At 43.0% G+C, this 23,503-nt stretch overlaps 1 protein-coding gene across 14 annotated transcripts in view; it reads right to left on the bottom strand.

Moving 5' to 3' along the window:
• RUFY3 (RUN and FYVE domain containing 3) overlaps positions 1-22,087 on the bottom strand; it is a 59,045-nt gene extending 36,958 nt beyond the window's left edge. For 5 of the 14 annotated variants that reach the window (XM_068941267.1, XM_068941265.1, XM_068941268.1 and 2 more), the window contains exon 1: positions 21,024-21,394. In XM_068941267.1, the coding sequence (XP_068797368.1) occupies positions 21,024-21,375 (352 nt within the window). In that variant the 5' untranslated portion in view covers positions 21,376-21,394. Of the gene's footprint in view, positions 1-2,515; positions 2,638-12,398; positions 13,190-20,748; positions 20,986-21,023; positions 21,395-21,696 lie in introns of those variants that run through there. The other 9 variants (XM_068941284.1, XM_068941275.1, XM_068941280.1 and 6 more) reach the window with 8 other exon arrangements.
• Positions 22,088-23,503: the final 1,416 nt, after the last annotated feature.

The following is a 23,503-nucleotide window of genomic DNA, read 5'->3' as shown; positions in this document are numbered from 1 at the left end:
AGCTTCCCCCACACGTTACACTTATGGCCTTTCATGTATATGGTCTCCTATTACAGGTGTTAAAGCTTTCCACAGTTTCAGAAAACTCTTCATAGCTCATAGTGCAGTGGGGACTGAGGAGATTTTTCTTGCACTTTTCTGGACTTCTACTGCCTTCTTGCTTTGAGTGCAAGAAACTTGACTCCATGACTCATGGGTCCTTTGTTAGGAATCAAAAGGACTGGTATTTGCTATTTGTAGAAAATGCTTTGCATAGCAAAACTATATAAACAAACTAATATAGCTAGTGTTTTCCAATCTGAAATTGAATCAAGTGAGAATCTAGCTGCACATGCAATGACTTAATAGCGTTTTCATCACATGCAAAGATCGGAACCAGACTCTGATAACCTCAGAATCCCTACCTGCGTACTGCGATTGAGGGCAAACATCATCGGTAAACGGTCTCTCATAAAATATTCAATATTTCTTTATCTAAAGGGTTAAATGACAATCAGAATCTCACAGCCAAGGAAGACTTGCAACTAGCTCGGGAGTGAGGAAGAAAAGAGAAAACCACCAGGCTTCACTAAATCTTTGATGCGCTTATCTGCCATGCACTCCTCTTCCTCAGTTTCAATTTTGTCACTCCTAACTCCTTTCTTTGTGCATTGCATAGGCTAGCTATAAACCTCCAACTATTTCACATGCCTGCGCTCCTCTAGGCTCTTTGTTTGCTCAGCTCCATATCTAAAAAAAACATTCAAGACCTCCGCTGTTTGTGACAGAGAGAGAGGCTCACATATAGAAGAACAGGTTTTGATTTCTCTTTGCTTAAAAAAAAATTATCAGCATAGAAAATCAGTTAACTGTATCATGTTAGCAAAGTCCAAGCGGTCTGATATCCTCCCTCACACGAAATCAGGGCTGAATGCGTCAAAGGAAAGTGCAAGAAACTTCACGTTACTGTGCTGGCTACATTTGCACAATGGCTACCTGCTTCACACTAAAGGACTAAGGCATCTTGTTTGCAACCCTTAGCAAGCGATTCACGTAAAGCTTACAAAGAAACATCCAGTGAAGTCACCATTGTTTTTTCTGTCTCCATATATACGCAACAATACTATCTTATTTTGAGTGAGAAATATTTGCAAGAATTGCGTCCGCTTATGTTGGGGAACCAAGGGACTTTGGGATGTGTACAGATAAAGATGAAAAAGCACACATGTAATTAGCACTTCATTCACCTTCAAATCTTTGTGTGCAAAGAATGCCTACAGTTGTTTTAAGACAAAAACGTTTTAAACTCTTCATTCATTTATTTGTGCAACCAACAAGTTTGCATACATTTCATTTCCTCTTTTACACTGTACAGTCGGTTTTTCCCCACTTGTCTGGAATTTCCACATAACAAGAGTGTGTGCAGGGGAACCTTTCTTAAGGCAAAAAAAAAACCCTAAAATTAGGACTTGGAAGTTTCCACATCCCTCATCATACCACCTGTAAGACAAACTCAGCACTTCCAATAATTAGGCAAAAATAAGAGAGCCTTTACCTAATGTGCACCAAGTTTAGAGAACAGGATGATCAAGACTTCTAGTCTTCATAAAATACGATTGCCTCATTCCAGCTAGATTCGCAAGACTAGTATTATGAAATTCAACATCACACTAAAATAAATATACCAAGTATGTTCTTTACAAAGGAAGTTCTTATACCACTAATGCATTAATCATGAAATTCCCATCTGTTATTTTACCAATAAAGTTTTCAAAGTAATTTTCATCTTTATTGACACAGCAGCAGAGTAATATCAACTGTTCCAAATACAGGAGATAGTCCAGCAGCAGTGTGGGATTCAGTTTGAGCTAATTTACCCAGTTTCACGCTGGGGCAAGAAACCTTTTGTGGTCTCAGTAAGCCCGCTCCAGCGTAGCGGTGTGAGTTCAGACACACTCCTAGAAAAAAACGCAAACGCTTTCAAATCTAACATTAAATAGGGTTTCCACGAGAGATTTTATCCTTTGCTAACAATTAAAAAGAATACAAAAAAATTTTAATAAGCAGGAATACTAATGTACTAATGTACATAAAGAAGCAGCTCCTCTGTGCTAATACTTTGTTCCTGCTAATAAGAATGCTGAGAAAGCGGTGGTGATTAATGAATGGTGAACCATTACATATAGGTTAAAAAAAAAACAACAAAAAAAAAACTTAACTTTCTAAACTTATCTTCCTGAATTTGCTCATATCTTAGTTGTTGTTTCACTATTTCAAAGAAACAGACAATATCTAAAAGTTACATATATTGAAAGTTGTAACAAGCCATGCAGGAATAATGCATACTGCCAGCAGATCTACTTTCCCACGCAACTGAAAGATTTTAAAAATAAACCCTGGAAGAATATACCAGCATAACAATACTTTCATACTGTTATTAAACAGACTAAAGTGCTTGATTTTTTAAAGACTGAAATTACGACGCTAATATGGGGTTGGGAGTAGAAACCTTTACGAATACTCCAAACGGTCATACCTCTTCAACGCCCTTCCAGCTCTTCGCTGCAGTACAGTGGTCCCACACCTTTTGGCAGCACCCATCAAGTAGCGACCTGCCACACTACTACACAACGTTAAGAAAACATGCTACATGCAGAACCTGGCCAAATGAGAGGGAAGTTAAGATCACAGCCTCTGACACCGTGGGCAGGACCAGACTAAAAACAGTATCAGATTCATTTTATGGGGTTTTTGAACAAGCATTTCATGAGAAGGAAACAAAGCAAGAGCTGCTGAACATGCAGCAGAAGTAACCCAGTGGTACTTGAATTAAACCTAACCAAGTGCTTGCACTCTTTAATAAAAGCTGAACACGTTCCTATACTCCTGAGCTGCACAAATACCTACATATTTCCTTCAAACTGCCTATGCAGAATGAATTCATTAAGAAATAACGTGCAATGAACATTATCAACTCAAACACACCATCTTAGCCTATACTGGGATACCACCCCCAAGTAGACTCCCGCAATAAAATCTAGTGGTAGAACTACAAGTTCCCCACAACAAAGGCGGCTTCCTAGTCCATCAATTTTTTGTCCACATCCTCTTTACTTTTATTAGTGAAGTAACCTGCAAGTGGAACTAGTAGCATGCAAAAAAGTTGCTGTGGGATTTACTCATCTGTAAAGAAAAATGCACACAGCAAAGCAAAGAATCTACACATGCTTATACAGTTTCCAAGTGTAATATCAGAAGCAAGTTCCTCCAAAAGCAGATTAAATGGGTCAAAATCTGTTTTTTGTAAGCATGGAAGTTTCTAATAAGGAGGATCTGAGAAGTCAAGTGAAGTAATCAGAAAAATAAACAGCACCAATTTTGGGAAGCAAAAGCAGAGCCTGAGACAGAAAATGCTCAGTTACAGTGACATTTGAATAATATTTCTTTGGCTGCTGTAAAAGGCTTGTCCCAAATCTACTCATTTTTGTATAAATGCTTCCAGAAAACCTAACTCTGTTGAAGAGCTACAAATAAAAAACTGCAACAAAGCCAGAGTCCCCACGTTCCGCCTAAGGTTCTGCCTACCAAGAAATCAAAGCTGTTGTTTTTAAGCTCACCCACAGCGGCAGTCGAGATACGTGCTGAACACATCTGCAGCAAAAAGCCAAAAAGCCAATACCGGGGGGGGGGGGGGGGGGGGGGGGGGGGGGGAGGAAGGACACCACCACACTGGGCTGCACTCAGCCTGTCTTCATGCATTTCTATAAACACCTCTTCTCCTGCCTGATGATTTGCCCTATGATTGACAAAAGGTCTGGGGATAGAAGAAAAAACACCCCTTGCCTTTAAAATAAGACCTACAGAAGCGCCGACAAGTTTTTTAGGAATGAATAATATATATGTGAATCAGGAAGATAGTGGAATGAATTAAATTAAACCAAATCAAATCACAAACAAAACTGACAAGCAACACAAGGGTGGCTCTTTCATGATCTCGCTTTCTTTTTAAACACACAAATATTTCTTTTATCTAAGCTCCACCTGTACAAAGTACTCCAGGATCTTTCTTCTTCCTCCAAAAAAAGCAAGAGAAACCACTCCTCAGTGCCTCCTTAACACGCCTAACTCAACATGCCATGAGTTTCTATAGCACTTTTCAGATTCACTCAAAGGCACTTAACACAGCAAATGAAATTCTACAGCACCCATAAGTATAACCATAACTCACAGTTTCACTGTTAATTATGCCTCATTATGGCCTAAAGAATGAAAGTATCATCCACATTTTAGAGTGGGATGCTAATAAAAGAAATGAGGTGCGCTCGTTAAAAGGTTAATAATAGGATTAATTTCTTGTTTTAACTTTCAGTCTGCTGCTCTAACCATTTACTATTGGTTTTTTTGGGCCAAAGCATCCCACAACACAAGAGAAAGCTGGAAGAGTTTACTGAGAAGAAACGAATATGCATGACAATTTTTTTTTTTTTTTTAAGATTACCATACTCTCCTCCATTGTATGGACGAATAATACTTTTATCATGAAAAGGAAAGCTACAGTCACGTTGTTATAGTTACTTACTTTGCATTATCTTATATTTGTTGCCTTAGGAATGATAAATAATTCATTTAATAAGGAATCACTAAACTGCTAAAGAAAGGAAATTAAGTATATGTAGTTAAGATTATTGCAGGTGCGTAATTTTTTCATATTAGATTTGCAAATCAGATGGATCATGAAGTGTCAACCAAGAAAAGGGACAAGCAAAGGAGTTTTGACATCATATTCAAATGCCTTGTAATCCAAACATTCAGGAAACGAACACACATTGTGCAGCCTAGAATGCAAGTGACAACCTAACAACAACTTAGGGAGCAGTTTAAAGAAAAAATATCTTTTAAATCACTACATACACTACACACACACACACACATATTGCTATCAATTTCTCTAGATCTCGAGACCTGGACTCTGCTGGGGGTGGGGGGGGTGGGGGGAAAGTATTTCATGGATACAGAAAAAAACTTCCTTTGTCTAAAACATGAGCTACACATAACCATTTACACCTTCTCCATGCTTACTTTGGCTGTGACAGAACTAAAAACGACCACAACTTAGTCACTGCTCTCTGTCCTAGGAGACAGCCTTGCGTAAAGGAGGAAGAAAGAAGTGCATTCATTTCCCCCTTCAACTGGTATCTGGAAAAGCTGTTTACAAAACGGGAAGGTGGAGGAATGGATACTGAAAAAGTCTGACAAACACATTCTCCCGTGCAAGTATTGCTGCATCAGCACGCGCCCGCCTCCCTGCTTCCGAAGCAGCTGTACTCGTGCTGATGTTACTGACCTTGGCATAATCTGGCCTATGCAGATAACAGTTAATTTTATCCATTTCCTCTTACCACGCAACACACATTCACCCAGTCCCCGTGCTGTTATCTTGCACCAACCAACTCTGTTCTCCCAATCAATGCATCCTTATCCAGCATTCAGCTGTCCAGAGCTGCTTGCTTTACGTCACATGACAGCACCCACACCTTTTGTTTCAATATAACTTGTGACAATTGCAATACTTTTAGTGAAAAACCTCTACTCTTAGTAGATTTAACACCATTGTCATCACTCGTATTTTAAAGTACACTGCTTATTATGCGGCAGCATCCGTGTCAAACTAATACTTGACCATTTTTCCTGTGCCACAAACATTTTAACATAAGTAAAGGCTTGCATTGCATTAAGAGAAATAGGAAAGTCACAAATCTGTAATAAACCGGGGATAAAAGGGGATACAAAGGAAGAAAAAAAAGTAAACAGAGGGTTCAAGGAATCCTAACGCCACTCTCAATTACACATGCAGAGTAAGTCAGTAGGAACTGTACACCAAGCGCTATTAACCGCATAATCGCACCTCACATTTTACGCCTCTCTCTAGTAGCGATTTTAAATGCGATCCCCTGCAAGTCAATAGATCTCTTCCCCACCACTCCTGCACGTGTAAACCCTCCCACCTCTGAGCCCCTCTGCCCAACATAAACATTGGGAAACTGAATTCAAAAGCGTTTGAAAACGCTCCGAGACCTCTGGGTGATCACCATCAGACATTTCCGTATGTTGCGGCAGCGTGGAGGTACCCAAGATCACAGGCTGTTTCTCCACGGCCAGAAGAAAATCTCTCTTTCTAGAAGAAAATTCATGAATAACTGATATGAGAAAGTTCTCATCTTATTTGGGCACTTGGTTATACAAAAAATAAAGTAATAAAATCATCTTTGCTACCTCCAATCTTCACTTAGACTAAGTAAGGTTAGAAGAGGAAAGAAAACTCATCTTGATTGTAATTTCTTGATTATAAAACAAAGTGTTTACAAAATGTTAAAATCAAAGACACAGAAGCAAATTTGAATAATTCTGACGTCAGTCTCATCCTAGCTATCTTTAAGGACTCCTAAGTGCCTATCTTGGCCACGAAAGCCACAGGGCTAGACAACAGCACCCCTCTTCTACAGGGTACCCTCTCTGCACGGCTTAAAATCCACTTGAGAGCTGGCAACCTAGTACTAATCTGCTCTGAGGAGCTTTTTAAAACTTCCTCTTCTCTCCCCTTTGGTCTAGGGTCAAATGTCCATCTCTTCTCTGCCATTTACCCTTCTTCACAGCTTTCTGGCTGGCTCGTGATATGATTCAGTGTAAACACTGTAAGCAGGATGTCTCCTTCTCCCTCTCAGGGAGGCCATAACCTTTAATTACGCTACTTTTCAGCATATGCTGTCTGGATTACATGGCCTAACTCTGCCCGTCTAAAGGTTTAAGACCATTACCACACCATATTTCACACATCTTACACATTACTGACTACGCAGATGGCCAACCTGACATTCCGCGTGCTTTTTCAAGCTCCTTCCAACTTTTGGCCTACTTAGGAGTTCCTGCTACCATACATATTTTAAGACAGATAATTTTCTTATAAAAGAGTCACCTTCTGCCGTTTCTATCAAGATGCAAAAGGCTCCTGCTATTCTTTAGTACAGTGTTTACATCAGATTTGTCTGGCAATCTGAAAGTCATAATTCCTGAGGCAATTCCAGCTCTCCCAGACAGCTTCCTTTTCCTGTTCCACACTATTAGAGAAAACCTAAATCAAAGTAATGGTCACCATGGTTTCTTCCTAGGTGTGTTTTGTTCTCCACAGAGCCAGTGCAGACTTACTAGGTCCCAGGGAACTAACAGAGCTGCAGTCGTCCCCCCCCCAGCACAGCCCAGCACGGCACGGCACATGGGCCCTCACGTCGGGCAATTCAGTCACAGCCCAATGGCTCTGTAGCTCCCCCATTGAAAAGGGGCTGTTCTCATCCCCCCATGCAAGCCTCAACACCAACTAGGCAAGCCATGACGGTGCTGCTGCCTCTTTGCAAAACAAAAAGAAATAAGGCCATTCTGCATCCTTAGACCATTCTGGCTAATAGTTATACTTTTTTTATTATTACGATGTACAAGAAAGATGGACAAAATATTTGAAAAGGAACTACAGGAAAAAGAATCTAAAGGATGGTTCAATAAAACCTGCAACAGATTAACAGGCTAGAAGTATTGGGCTTTCTTTGAGCAGAGCATTTGTTTCTTCTAAAGAGCTGTATAACTCCTTGTGGCACTTCACATAAACATCCAACTACAGAAGAGAGAACTTTTAAACTACTGAACAGAACCCAGGAGAAACAAAATCTGATCTTAACTACCAAAATTATGCATGGAAAAGATAATTTAATATTTGCATGTTATAAACATGCCAGTATAGTTCATCTTTCGGTGCAAATACAAAAGGATTTTAAAAATAAGCGATAAAGTAGTTCTTGACAGCTGCAAGTAAGTTCAGATCGTAGTTATCCTAGGTATTGCTTGCGCTCTCAATTACAAACCGATCCCATGAGGATTAAAATTTCCGTTGGTCTGATGTAAAGCTCTCTCTAAAGTGGGGATTATTTAAAGTAGAAATTTACCATCCAGTAAAACCGTACAAGACCATTTTGCATTTTGTCACCTTCCACAAAAAAACAGATCAGTGTTTAATCCCATATATGCCTATGCACTCTTGAACAAGCAACAGAAAATACAATCACGATGTTTCTTACACCTCAGTCCTTGAAGATGCCTCCATAATGATTATACATACTGCAAACAAACAAACAAGAGCATAGCCACTAGCGCCACATTTCATCATTTTGTGATGCCTGCATAGCACAGTGAAGTTCTGATTGCCTAATGAAGTACTAGTGTTTATTTCAAGAAATCCCTCATTCTTTAAGGTAGGCAGACTTTTAGTTTATAGCAAAAATCAGCTTATTTGCATATATATAGAACTGTTTCAGGCAATCAAAAAAGGAAATCAAATTTTTTTTATTGTTAAACTTCAGCACCCATGTTATAAACCTAGATGGATGCACGGACACAGACAGCTGCAAGAAACCAAACAACTACACTAATGCTTTATACGAATGCATCTATAACAGCGCGAGATGTTACTCGTGCATAAAAGCTAAGTCTTGCTCTCATTTACACCAAGGAACTCCAACTCTATGGCAAGGAATCAAATTACTCCAAGCTACCCTGCTTCATCTGAGATCAGAACCTCTTTCCCAAAGTATTGTACCTTTGGCTCAAGCAGCTGCAGAACTGGGCTTAGCTTCACTAGAGCTCAACACCACTGCCTAGGAAGATGCCCATTGTTTTTCAGCATCAACGGATAAATCTGCAACTACCACCACGTCCTATTTCTCCTTAAATTACTAGCTCCCTTCCTGCCCCTCCAGCTCAAAGGACAAAATCGGCCTGAAGCTGGATTGCTCCAGGGAAGACTAAGGCGAGTAGACTCCTGAGGAAAGGGCTGACAGCAGGTCTGGCCTCAGAAATAATGAGCACCAGCTGTGGTTTTTGCCCCTCTGTTTGGGGAGCCCCTGCAGCAAAACTGCAAAGCACACCTCTAGTTCCCCCTAATATCCCAATTGTAAGATCTAGCCCCTTTTTAACCTCCTCATTCTCTCTCCCTCACTGGAATTAATAAGCAGTGTTTTGACGAGGGATATCACCTCAGAGCAAACAAGAATCACTTCCTTTGGCTTCCTCTGGTATGTTTAAAACGTATTTCCTAACTAATCTGCTCTAAAGAGTCAACAACAACAACAACGCAACAATAAAATTATCTGCTATTAACTAACTGCTCCTTCCATGCAAAAAAAGGCAGAATTACTGCCGCTTATTTATCAAGAGTCCAGTTTTCTCAGATATTTTACCCGTTTCCTCCTACTCATGGTGTAACTACAAGAAAAAAGTATCTTTAAAAACCCAAAAGCTTGACCCTCACAGCACAGCCAATCATATGAGGCAAAGTTTAATATTAAAGTCCTGTAAGACCCATCACCTGAAACAGCTAGAAACACAGAAGAGGAGAAGCTTCAGAACATTAGTCTCCAATATAATTTGGCAACTGAGTATTCTTAGGGCGTTACGTGAGGGCAGCACAGCAGAAATACGTACAAGTGAAAACTCTCTAGACTAAAATCTCATTTTCCTATCACATTTCAAACCTTTCTTGTCTGTTATGTTCTTGACCCTTCATCTTCTCTTCTCCCTTTCTCACTGTGCCTTCCCAGTCCTCCTCGCTCTACCAGCAGGCACAGAGCTGCTCTCTTCCTCCTTCCTGGGTCCTCTTCTCACCTATCACATAGACATCATGGGCTGGTCATGCTGGGAAAACGACTTGGGGAGGCAGCTCTGAAGGCAAGGCCAGGAGCACGGTTCAGTTTTGAGCTCACTAGGACAGCAGCAGGATGAGGAAGGCAGGATAGCTGCTTATGTCTGGAGCGAGGGGGCTCAGCCTCCCCTACGGCACGCAGCAACTGGCACATCACAGAATGAGGAGAGGCCAGAGGCAACACCTCTCAGGGGAAGCAGCAAGAGCTGAGGGACAGCACCTGGAGGTTTGGAATTCTTATTTTAACAGGCTGTTGGATTTGCAACTGTATCCTTTTATATCCTTTATATATAAAGGATATCCTTGTATCCTTTTATTTTTCCTGAGTCTTGATTTGTAATAAAGAACGGCAGCCTCTAGTTTTGCCTCTGGCAAAACTCTGGGAGTTTTTTTGCATCAGAATTCCTGCCTTCCTACATCAATTTTATGGACATGTTTTCAAGCAAGCCACCCCAAGGCCCCAAACCTCTTGTTTGTCCTCTCCAACATTTGGCATTTGTAAGCCCTGTCATCCTGTCCCTCGAACCCTTGCACGCACTGAGGAGGCAGAAGCAATGCTGATGCTGTCACAGCACTTCCAGTGCTATGGCTAAAGCTGTGTCAGCTTTCTCATTATGAATACTTTTTCCTGCACTTATCACCTCTGTTAAAAATATCACTTTTGTCCAAAAAGAAACTGTCCTTCTCCCTCCCAACAAGCAACCTTCTTAAGCTATGAATGTATAAATATCTCCAGAAAGGTTATTATGATATGGCTTTTTTTAAAAAAATCATTTTTGGCATATGTATTACATAACATGTCAGTGAAATGAGCCAGTACTATTTTCCAACCATTTCTGGTACTTGCAATAAAGTGACTATAATTGGAGCTTTAAAAACAAATAATTATTTTGGTAGTTTGGGGGAACAGTTCCTCTAGTATTAGTGTTTGAATTGTTTTCAAAGCAGCACGCAGGACAGCAATCCATACGCTATACTACAAAAATGGGACACATTTTCAACATACTGAAGAAAAGCAATCTGGAAAAACTCTATTATTACAGAAACTGGATTCATCCAAGCTGACCTTCCCCTATGTGTTTGTCCAGAGGGAGAAGGTGAACAGGGAGAAAAAAAAAAGGCATGGACAGTGGATTGTGGATCTAGATAACCCCCAAGCTGCAGGTGCAACGGTTTTCTAAGCTGTACTAAGAGAAGACTCCCAGATTTCTTAAAAGGTCATTTACTAACCTAAATATAGGTATAACAAGCCAAAAGGGTACTTAGTGTTTATGAGAGAAAGAGAGAGAAAGAGAGAAATATCAATCCACCTACATTAGAATGTACTATACAAAGAAAAAGAAATTCCCAAAACATACAAGTAGGACTGAACAAGGTCTGAGTAAGAGTATACCGCACAAAAAAAGAGCATGGAAATAGGAAGCCAGCTGAATTACTGCACCCTCAGCTCACCTTATGCTGACTGCTCCGGCTCCATATTTCTGAGCCTGCAGCACCTCTCTAAAACCCTGGGACATGCTTCAGAGGGAGCTTTAGCCTCCTCTGTTGAAACCTCTTTCTAATGTCTCTCTGTATGACTAGACCTTGAGCAAGCAAATCCAAACCCTGCAGCTGCTACCCCTGAAAGCTGTTGTCAAATGAAGTGTCAGGGTTTTTCCATCTGGAAATTTAATTGACTTTAAAACTTAAATCCTTTCCCCAATTTTTAAAGTTGCTTCATCCAGCAAGACAACAATATAATAAGCCATTACTGATTTGGATCGAACAAGACTACTTGGTGGAGCCGCACTTCTGCGGTTACCAGGAAAGGGCCTAGTACGAAAAGATGGAGTCCCCTCCTGGCAAGACTGAGCCATGCTTGGCATCCAGCAAGGGGCACTCAGAACCCAGCAGCGTTGGTGCTAAGAGACTACGGGAGCACAAGCTACCACGCAAATTTCCTGCAGAAATTCACTGTTTCTCCTTCTTCCTCTGCTTTTTCATTGGTACGGCAATGTGTGGCTGTCCTCTTGGTTTTTTTTAATACTCACAAAGCTTTCAGTCCTCATTTCACCTGACCTGCTAGTAAACTTTTTCACCATCAACCCAGACCACAAATCATTATTCAAAAACAGAGAAAGGTATGTGGCATCTAGATGTTTCAGGCTTCCAAGCCATTATAAAAGACGACACTTTCAACAGAAGTGAGCTGGTAGACTCGCGATGGGATTATCACCCAACATTAGGCATAAGTACCTAATCGCTCGGGGCTTTCCGAAAACTACCCATGAACCACAGGCAGATACAAGTCAGTATTTTGCCAGTATGTTCCATTTGTAAAGGCTGACAGTTGACAAATACAGCTCTAAGCCGTGTTTTAAGAGCAACATCATGACTAAACGTATCACTGAATACACATATTTTCTTCCTGTGACATGAAAATCCGATATTTTCCGATACATCTTAAAAAAATCACAACTAAGCACAAATCTGCCTCTCCTCAAAGGGTAGATTACTGAAGACACTCGCAACAGATTCTATCTGAAGCATCCGTTCGGCTCTCTAACATGTCACACTGCGTCCAGGTACTCCGCACAGGACAAGAGCACCTCATCTCGGAGCCACCCCCTCCCACTCGTGCCGCGGTTGTAACAATGCGCCGGCTGCAGGGACCCCGAGGCAGAGAACGTGACCGTACCTTCATGGGTAGGTTCTGGGTCGGGTGTCAGTGAGATGTCGTCCAGCTCACGCAAGCAGAGCCATTCTCCATCCATCGACACTCGGAATTTGCAAAGATAGATGGTCTCCATGGCAGCCTGAGTGATCTTGTCTGTGGTGGGGGTTGGCATGTCGCTTTGAGGCGTCAGAGCAGACATGATGACTCAGCTGGTACAACAATAACAACAGGAAAAAAAAGAACTAAAAAGAAAAGCTTTCTGAGGCAGAAAATAAGAAATACCTTGCTATTAAGGACAGATATGCTCACGATCACAGAAACTGCTCTGGCCTTTTCATAGATAAAGCAAGGTAAAAATGCTGCTCCTTCACGCTCTCTCTTCCTCCTTCCTTTCCAATCAACTGTCGTCGTCTTCAGCTACGCTAAAGGCTATTGATCCTAAGCGACTACAGAAAACCTGGCTTCTGCATCAGAGCAGAAGGGGGGAAAAAAAGGAAAAAAAAAAAAAAAAAAGGTGAGAAATATGAAAGGGGGAGGAAAAAAAAAAAAAAAGAAGAAAAAGGGCTTCCTCTGATGGTTGCCCAAGCAAAAACAAAGCAAGAATACAGCACAAGATATCCAGATTTGCTGAAATCAAACTGCTGGTCGCTTTCCTCCCAGAGAAGCCAGGACAGCGAGTGCTAATAGGATTGGTTGTGCGCAGTAAGCAGGGTGTTGACCAAAATGGCTGACTAATGAACTGAACTGAAAATTCAGGCTCATGTGATCAGCTGCTCTGAGCGTAGGGCAAGCAATTCCCAGGATGCTTCGTAGACGCTGCTGATGCAGGGACAGCAATTAGGCTCTCATCATCCGCAGCACTTTTCATCAGACTCTGCTCGTCAATTTGTGAGCGAGCAGAACGCACCACACATATTCCTCATCGGTCGCCCCCATACTACAAAGGAGTGCAGACTAGCAGCGCGAGGAATACAAAGAGACATATGTATTCCTTTCACATGCCTGGATGTCGCTATATAGATTAAGTACCTTTGTTTTCACAATAGGCGTGCAAGTTAAGGTTTACGTTTTATTCACTGTGCGACTTCCTCAGGTGCTACATTTGAACTAAGATTTCCCACAAACAAAGAAATTTTAGGATGGATTTATCCTCTCAGGGAAACAAGGAGCAAAACACGATCTAGCTGTAAGCACTGTGGTGATCCAAGATTTAGCTCTTTTAGGTAGGGGAAGCGGACACGGAAGAACGATGATGAAGAAAAATGTGTATAGTACTAGAGTGAATTTCACATTTTAAAAACCTCCTCTGAAAATTGGTATTGCTCAGATGAGTCTCATTAAGAAGTATTACCTCTCAGCAGGTAGATAAATTGTCTTTCAGGCTCTCAAGAACTAAGTGACAGCACTGCGTGGTCCCATACCTTTCCCGCAGGCTGATTCTCCTCGTGTTCCCCATGCCACAGCCCCACCTTTCGGGAACACAAGACTGCCCCACACACTAGCCCCCAGTCACCACACACCTTTCCGATTCTTGAGGCCACTATTTAACTAGGGCATATGACACGGTATTGCCACCCATCTGAACAATAAATTAGCTTAACTTCTTTTATCCCAGTGTGGCTCCAGTATATTGTGGACAGCAGCTCTCCAGAGGTGTAGCGGCCAGATAGACGCGTTTATGCCTTCCCTTGCCCTTCCCTATGCAAATTCAGAAAACGCTGACTGTTCACCAAAAGCGTACAGATGTGGACATATGAATGATTAATGCATGTGACCTTAAATATTCTCAGTGCTTTTTTCCTACACAAATATTCAAAAGGATGCATGTACATTTCTTAGACATATGATATACAAAAACTGATCACTTCATACAGACTTCAGCACGCCAACACAGACAGCTTTTTTAAAAAAGGAAGCACACCCTTCGTGTCAAAAATTCATTAAACTGGAAAAAAATAGAGTTTACAGCTTTTCTTTCTAATGGGCAAGAGGAAGCAGTTGCTTTCAGTACAAACCTCCTGCATGGTGCATAACATTTTGACTCAGCAACTCTTTGTCCCCATTAGATTAAAATAAACAAAGAGCCACGCAGCATATTATTACAGTGGTGCAAAGGAGAATTATCTCACAAATGACAACAATTACTATTATTCCTTCTCCCTAAAAGAGAATATAAACCATGTTGACAGCAGTTTAACTCATTTGATGTTTATATATCCTTTCATTAACAACAACCTCTAGTTTTAGTGTTCAGATTTTATTATTCTTTTATAACCAGTGGAAAAATCAACATAGGCAAACAGCTACAAGAGAACACACTTCTCTCTTTCTAACTTTTTCAAACAGCATGAAGGAACAGCAAATATCCAAAATAAATCCGTTAGAATTAATGAAGTACTACAAGAGTGTAAGCTATTATCCAACATAACTAATTATCCGACAGTTTACATTTTTTCTTTTGAAATAGTTAGTAATGCAAGCAACATCAGGTGTAACCCTACAGCTCCCTTTTTACCACACAGATCTTCAGCTGGACTCAGTCCCGGCAAACGACCCACGTGCCAGGATCACAACTGACATTTGTTAAAAAATGATTTGTGCAACTTCAATCTTACACCATTTGCTTCTTCAACAAAAGCAGCCAGGCTCTCCCTTTTCAGGTCAATTTTATTTTCTGGCTCCTTTATACAACGGTCCTGCGGTAAATGCCACATAGGAATGTTTAAATAAGCAAAACTAAGTACTTAAAAATACTGCTCAGCTCTATTAAAATTCAGATTGTGGGTGTGTTTTGCACAAACCTAATCTTTTAACCTAAACAGATTTTAAACAACTGCCAGTTTAAAAGACACAGAGCTACTTCACCTCAGTAAAACTATACATTTTACCATCCTAAGGCAAAAAAAAAAAAAACCCAAAAAACAAAAAGCAAAAGAAAATACACAAGAAAAAAAACCTACTCTACATACGCTTAGAAAGTCTGATTCATTTTAACAACCTGATTATTTTTAACAACAATGACAGAAGTTTTCAGTTTATTTTTGGAGACAATTTTTTTCCAGACCATTGATATGAATATTTGAAGACATTAAGAACTCTTCAGTTGGCCAGTGAAGATGGTATTCTCCAAGTTCCAGTCATAAGACTGAATTTACGCACACAAAAAGGGGTATCTTTCAAATACAGACTTTTGGGGTAAGTTAAGGCAAGTAGTAAAATAGTAAAACTAGTAAGAAAGACAGGAAGTGGCCCTAGGTTGGCTACAGTACTTCTGGAAAAAAAGAATTGTATTCAGAAAAAAGGAAAACAAACAAACAAGTATGCGATTTTTCTGCAATATATTGACCTAAGAGCTTTGTATCACCACCCAGAAAGCAGAGGACAACAACAACCCACCATGCCACCCCAAAAAGACCTGTACCTCAAGGTTATAAAGCACCAAAGAAAAAGCAACAAATATTTGTATTTCATGAAGCCTTTGATAAAAATACCAGGCAATTCAAGGGCACGAAATAAAGCTCTATTGGTGTTCAACAACTGACCAAAAGACAGAAGAAAAAGAAGTCCAGTAATAAATAAAGCAGAGGTTATTAATGAAGAATCACTTTGTGCATCTCAAGTCAGACAGCTCCGAATGGTCTTACAAAATTCTACTATCGATGACACTTTGGAAAAACAGGAGATACAGACGTCAGCTAGATTATAAAACAATGCAGTTTGCAAAAATCTTTTCAAGAGAAAAGAAAATATGAACTGCTTGTCTGAATTTTAGGACTTGACTATGTGAAAGCAAGCAATTCCATCAGCCATTCATACTTAAAATCTTGGCTTTACTGAAAACTAAAGATAATTTTAAAAGATGAATAAATTAGAATGATCTAAACAATGAAAGAAACAAACCAATCCCCCAACCACATTTTGGACTCCAGGGGTGATTTTACAATAATTAAAAGGCAGCTTTGGGCAGAGTGTTACTTCCAGTGCCAGCAAATCCAGCTTGCAACCAGCCTGTGCTACTGTGGTTATTTAAAATAGCCAGAGATCACAGAGCCATGAAAGAAGCCACTACCATTACGCAAATAGCAATGACCGGCCGAAGGAACCTGAATGGTGATAACAACTCCTACCCACTGATGAGTTCCAGAATAACTGCTCCAACAGTCTGAGAGAGACAACAACGCCACAGGTAACTTATGCAAACAAGATAAAAATCATGAAGAAATATAAACGTTTATATCGCAGTGCAAGAACAGCATGAATCACAAGCAGGTTCTTGCAAGTTTTTCTGAAGCAGGTAACCCATTTGCGGTTGCTGTGCAAGCTTAGACGCCCTGACAATCTGATCAGATAAAATAGCTCCCACATTTCTAAGTGAAACAATTCTGATCCATTTCCCATGCATGCTCTTGCCAGATATGTGAAAACCTCTTACCAACAGAACTATGAACATGATTTCTGCTCTGGTGCCCATCTCTCTTCTCTCTCACCCTTCAGCTTTTTTGGATTTAGAGATGTACAGCAAAACAATCCCCCACGGACTTCAGCTCTCTCTCAGCACTCTGACCAACCTCCCGTTCCTGCTTTCAATAGCTCTCCACCAGTTGTGACAACTGAAAAAATAGCATCAGGCATATCCCTGGTTCAAGAGCCAACGGAGCTGCTATACCACAAAACACACACAGACGCACCCTGGGGATAGCTGTCCCTCTTGCCTAGAAGGTAAACTAAAAAGATAAAATTAGTAACAAAGCTTTGCTGTTGTAGAAGTCTGTTTCTGACCCTTCTGACAGCACAGATACGTACATTACTTCAAGTAAGAGTGGCACTTTGAACCCTGAACACTAAAAATATGAATAGGCAGAAGAAAGAAATTAACAAACTCAAAAGCAGCAATACCACCTCTTAATTCTCTGAACAAGCGACAAGCTTGTTTCTCTACCTACTGTGAAACGTAGAGATTATTTCAGGATTTGACCACCACTTATCACTGAAGGTACAGTGATAAGTGTACCTTAAACAAGGGGAATTAACAATTAAACAAGGGGAAGAAAAGACTAGTTGAAGTATCATGATTTGGTAGGCTTCCAGTGGGAGCAAGGAATAGTTTTGTTTTTTGTAGACAGCACAATCAAGTTGCTCTTATTTTAAAGAGTATGATAAGGATTTACTGCAGCTTATCACGCTTAAGTAAATCTTCTCCTTGTTTCCTGTGACTGTCTGGAACCATTTGTGTTTTTGTGGCATGAAAACGGCACTGACGTTTGCCCAAAAGCAGGTGTCTCCGGCATGAAAAGCTTTTGCTATCTTCTTGCCTTAGCAGCTCTTGCCTTCACTTGACATTTGGAATTACATCTCATCTCTCTTACCCTGTGAATAACCAAACTTGGGTAAGAGAGAAAGATTAACTGTAGAATACTACAGGAGACTAAAAGTCACTAAAGAAAATAAACAGTTGTAATAGGAGACCTATTCTTCTGGTTTCCTTCTTTGTTGTCTCCAGTTCCCTATGAACGTTCAGCACACCGCTCACTAGGCTTCATGTCATTAGCACTGAAGTGACATACCTGCCCCGCCACCCTGGTAACAGTTTTATAAGCCATTCTTTCCCCCAAAGTTCTCTTCATCCTCAGTATCCACGTATTCCTTACATTCTTCAGTAGCAGCATGTTCTCCTTTGCAACAGCAAAATACAATATCAGCTACAGCATTCCTTCCAGGGGATAGATAGCCCAGGAAGGCTTCAGGCAACAGGAGGACTATTGGCTACTTCAGTCTTACTGTGATGTTATTAGGCTCCGGTATAGATTCCTCCCTTGACAGATACATACCTGATGATTAAGACAGAGTATCCTTCAATCCCATGAAAAGTCTCCTCTCAAAAGAGTGGTTTAGCAATCGCCCCACAACAGGAAAAAAAAAATCACTTCAAATAAATGTTGAAAATATTTTGCAATATTGATTTTTCAGTGTATTCGCTACTACCTCCCTTGTAGCACATAAATGTCTACACCAAATAATTGTTTTCATTACTACTTATGGAAATGACAGCCTTCGAGCACTCAAGGGAGGTACTCCTGATCTAGCAGGAAATACTCTTCACTTAAATCTCTTCTTTCAGTTTACAGCTGTTCAGAGAGGGATTAGCATTCAGAGTACATGTTTTAATACATGCACAAGACTCAAAAATAGCCTTCCTTACGTTCCTCGGTTTACCTTAACTCTAAAAATAACTCAAGTACTGAAGAATCAAGGGAAGGAGAAATGAGCAATCATTCCAAGTACTACTGCAGAATAAGGAGCAGCAGATCCAGAGTGGTTGATGCTGTGCTATGAAGCACTACCATAACATCAACTAATGACACCCGAGAAGGCCCTGTGAAACATAAGCCATCAATGGGCTTCCCCAATAATACCAACACAGACGAAACTGCCTTTATAACCTGGCTCACCATTAACAACGTAGCACCCGAATGCTACCCAGAGTAACTGTCACTTAGAGGAGATGCAAGAAGTGATGACAACTTCCGAGGCCACATAATCTACAGGTAGGCAGGACCCAGTTCAGCATTTAAACACAAAATCCTTCCCGCAACAGAGTGCTTCTACGCACTGTTTTAATGTCAATCCCAAAGCAGCAAGTCAGCGAGCAAAACTTTGCAGCAGCATCCGCTGCTACTGCTCCTCAGTGATGAACAAGTGAACGCTGCTAATGCCAGAGATGTGAGAACTGAAAACAAACGGGGGGCGAGGGGGAAGACGGGAGGGAGGCAGGGTTTGATGAAAAGGTTGATTTACACACAGAACCTTCCCCAGGAGAAACAGAACAGCATCCAAAACATCATGCAAATAGATTACAAGTCCCCTGGCCTGTAGATCCTGCTGTCAGTGTGTCAGTCACTTATTCACTGAGCAGGGCTCTGACATACAGTTCTGCACAAGCAGCTACCACCAACAAGACAGAAAAGAATAAGGAAGCTTTTACAAACTTTTAATATGGCATTTTCACACAGCTTACGTGCCCCAAATAGCCACTGCAGAACTACACTAACACAGGGGATAAAGCATTGCTCTTCTCTACTGTAGAGTGTTTATACTAACTCCATGTAGTCTTGAATAAATGTGCTCACCTCGATGCCTCAGTTTCCCCTTACCTAAGGGCCTCTCTTACAAAGGTATCACAAGAATTCACGCTAAAACAGTTTGAACAGGAAAAGCATGATTGTTTGAAAAGAACTCTTTCACGTGCCAGAAATAGCTCAGCCCCTCACACACACATCACACAACTATAGGGATTTCCTGACTGGTAAACGCCAATTTACGAAAAATGAGGCTTCTGACAGGAAGGAATCAGTTTAAATCACAAGTCGGTGGGGAGGGATTTTTAGTCTGTGGACAGAAGTCTGCAGTCAGAGACAGACCTTCATATTGGTCAAGTCAGGTCACTGCTTGCTCTTTGGGTTACAGAAATTGACTTCCTATCTCACCGGTTACAGCTCTGCTAATTAAAGGTTTAAATAAAGTAGACTGGGGTTCTTCTCCTTGAGGAGCTAAAGATGTTCACCCCATAACAATTAATTACTGTGTCAGCGAATACGCACCCGGGACGTAGTCAGAAGGAGATAAAGCAGAAACAAAAAGCTCCGTCTCCCACACCCAGGCACAAGCCCAGACCACAAAGCTACTGGCAACTTTCAAGACGGATGGATAAGGGAAGAAGATCTCTTCAACAGGCACATATTTAAAAAAAAATACATATACACAGCAACTATTTTGTAGCTCTCCAGTTCATCCAAATACACCACAAGCACGTTACAAAGCACGTTACAAAGCAGAAAACTATTTCCCACCCAACAAGCCCCACAGGAGAGCACACTTAACGATGCCCTTCACCCTTGTCAAGTGGCCAGCAAGAAATGCCCTCCCTTCCAGTTTGTTCTCTAAACCAGCAGAAGGAAGAAGCCCGGGCAGGTACTTTCCTGTCCCCCACGAGATCTGTCCCCAGTCCAAGGACAGATTTCAAAGGCCTGCACGCTTTGTCCTAGAGCAAAGGGTGCAAGACAAGGGAGAAGACACTGTAGTCTCCCTAATACAACGGTTTCGCCGAGTTTGTGGGTCAGCATTACTCGCGAGTGCACGCAGAAACCACCTCCCAGCAGTCCCTGAGTGCACTCAGCGCCCCTCCCCTAACCAACTCGCACCCCACGCTGTGGTTTCCCTGCTGCCAGGGGAGCAGCGAGGCCACCGCATACAGGCCCTCTCCCACGTGAAGCCCTGTGAGGTTAAGCTGAGTTTTGGGAAAGACGCCCCGTTTCCAGGGGATCAAGGCAGAGGTCTGCACGCTGCCGATTCATCCCCGCCGAAAGCGACTCACCCGCGGGGCTCGCAAAAGCATTAGCGCCGTTTTAATCAACACACCCCAAGCACAAGCTGCACACCGGAGCACGGCAGCGGGGATGCGCCCAGCTCCCGGCGCCTCACAGCGGCGGCCCCAGCCCGGCCCCGACCCCTCCATCTCCCCGCGGGGGAGCCGGGGACAACGGGGGAGCCGGGCGGGCCGCCAGCGCTGCCCACGCCCCACCCCGGTCCGTCCCAAAACCCCCGCGGGGCCCCGGGGCTGAGGGAGGGCTCCCGGCCCCGGCTACTCACGGGTGCCGGCGCCGCCGGCTCCGTCCGGCCCCGGGTAGCTCAGCAGCAGCACGGGCAGGGCGGCCCCGCCGCGGGGCGCCGGGGGTCTCCACACGCTCGGCGGCGCGGCGGCGCCTCCATGGCCGGGGTAGAGGAGGAAGAAAGGCGGCGAGGCAGGGGGCGCCTCGTCGTCGTCGTCGCCCTCTTCTGCCGCTACCGCCGCCGCCGCCTCGCCCGCCGCGGGGCTGGGCTCTGCCCGCCGCTCCATGGCGGGGGGCCGCTCCATGGCGGGGGGCAGCTCCGCGCCGACCCCGTCCCGGGAACTTTCCGCCACGGGCTGTAGCGGCGGCGGCGCCCGTTCCGCCTCCGCCATCGCCGCCCCGGGCCACCGGCTCCGCCCCGGCCGGGAAGCAGGGCCGCGGCCGGCCTCCTGCCCACCCCCGCGCCGTGAGGCGGCGGCGGCGGCGGAGGGCGCCCCGCAATCGCCCGCACCGCGGGGCTCGCCGCACCCCCCTCGCGCGGCAGGGCGTGGCTCCGACCGTTGGCCGTTAACGGTCGCGCTCGCCGGCTGCTCGCGGGCCTCTGCCCGTTCTCCCCCCTCCGCCAAGGGCCGGCCGCTTGGCGGGTGGTTTGTTCGTTTTTTGGTCGACTTGGCCCCTTTTTATCTTCGTGAAGCCCCGTAACAGACTCCTACCTGGCGCTGCCCTGGCCTCGGGAGGCACCGGAAGGCGAGTGCCCCGAGCACGAGTGTTTGAAGGGTGGCAGGGCCGTAGACGCAGGGGTGCTGCCTGCCGGCGGCCCCCGGGGGTCCGGCACCCTCCATCCGGCACCTCACCTGCGCGGGGGCTGCTGCAGGCAGGCGGATGGGGCTACCGGCTTCTCTGCAACCCCCACGCGACAGCCGCCGCTCTTCTCCTCCAAGAGGATTAATCATTAAAAGCGTGATAAAAATTTATAACCTAGACTCTTCTAGATGCCCCCAAACGACACAGAGAGAGAAGCCTGTTTGTGCCCCTCTTTCGAGCTTCCCCTTCTCCCCCAACTTCACACTCTTTGCACTTTTCTTTTTCCATCACTGCCAATTCAACTTTGGCCTGCTTTCAGAAATAAAAAAAAAAAAAAGAACAACAACAACAAAAAAGAAACCCCAACCAGCTAGTCTTCCACCCTTGACTTCACAGCCCTGAGAAAAACATCACCTGCCCGCTGTTGAAAAGCGGTCCAAAAGGAAACACTATCCTTCGTGGCAAATTTCTAAAGCAAGTAATGACACGAGAAAGGAGCTGGCAGGCCTTTCGCACACCGAGTACCCTCAGCTGCAGCACTTCGCTGAAGCAGAGTCTATGTTGGGAAGGGCAGCTCTTAATTTTAATGTCTTTAAATTTATGCTTAATTTCATGAAGCATTCAGGAAGTCAGACTCCCGCGTGCCTTAACTTCTTATCTGCAAAAGCTGTTGCAGTATCTCCTGCCTCTCCCTCATCTTCGAGGGGTAAAAGATCTCATGGACAACAGCGTGTCCAGACCCTTTGCTAGAGATGACAGTAAAGAAGTCAAAACACCTTCTTTACTATTAAGACAGCCAAACAGGCAATACCAATTGGAGTTTCCATTAGAAGACTGCCATTCCAGAAGACGGGACTAAAGAGTTTTCACGAAGACAGGGCAGTAAGTGCACACTGTAGTGGCTCACTGGAGGAAAAAAGAATACCCAAACCTGGCAGGTTTTAAAAAGGACTCTCCATTCAATATGCTCACATTAGGCTGAAACGTTACATTTCAATATTCTTTCATCTCGCCTAACAATTGCGAAAGCAAAGCTTTAAAGTCAACAGATTCCTGGAGACGTTTTTTTCCAGCGCTGCCCTCAGTTACGCAACATGTTACAAATAATTTAACAGATGCTTTAATCCATTTTAGAAACGTAAACATCTGGTTTTGAGATTTGTATTTGCCAGTAATAGTACGAGTAAAGCCACGTCAAAAATTGTGGCCAATGCAATATTTTGGAAGACGACTGAGAAAATCTTGACAAAACTTAGGGCAGCTGCAGATTTATTTCATCTTAGGTAATATATTTTCCTTACCCTGTATAAAGAGAAATGCCAGGTTCTAATGCTGAAAGCATCATCCACCTCTCTGCCATTGTATTTTTTTTAGTTCAAGAATCCAAAGGGAAGCTAGGCTTACTTTGGATGCTTATCATCCACCAAGAGAGAGTAATTGCTATGGATTACATTTTCTAGAAGTAGAAAGCGGCATCACCTACCAGTACTTTTCACTTGCTACCATTGTCCTGCCACTGAGCAAATTCATGCATGGCCGCTGTTAACCGGATTCTTCTTTGCGCGGCTTTGCTCTGTAAATGGCGAGTTTTTTTCAGCTTTAGTACAAACAAGGCACCTCATACCTGCGTCTGGAGCTTTCCACACACTTTGTGCTTTTTAAATGCGCATCATTTCTGTGCAAGAGTGCAGGACCGACCATCTCTGGAATGTCTGT

This window comes from Struthio camelus, chromosome 4, assembly GCF_040807025.1.
Source record: "Struthio camelus isolate bStrCam1 chromosome 4, bStrCam1.hap1, whole genome shotgun sequence".
NCBI classification, from domain to species: domain Eukaryota; kingdom Metazoa; phylum Chordata; class Aves; order Struthioniformes; family Struthionidae; genus Struthio; species Struthio camelus.
Note: the sequence above shows the minus strand (reverse complement) of the source record. Positions and strands in the feature narration are given on the sequence as shown.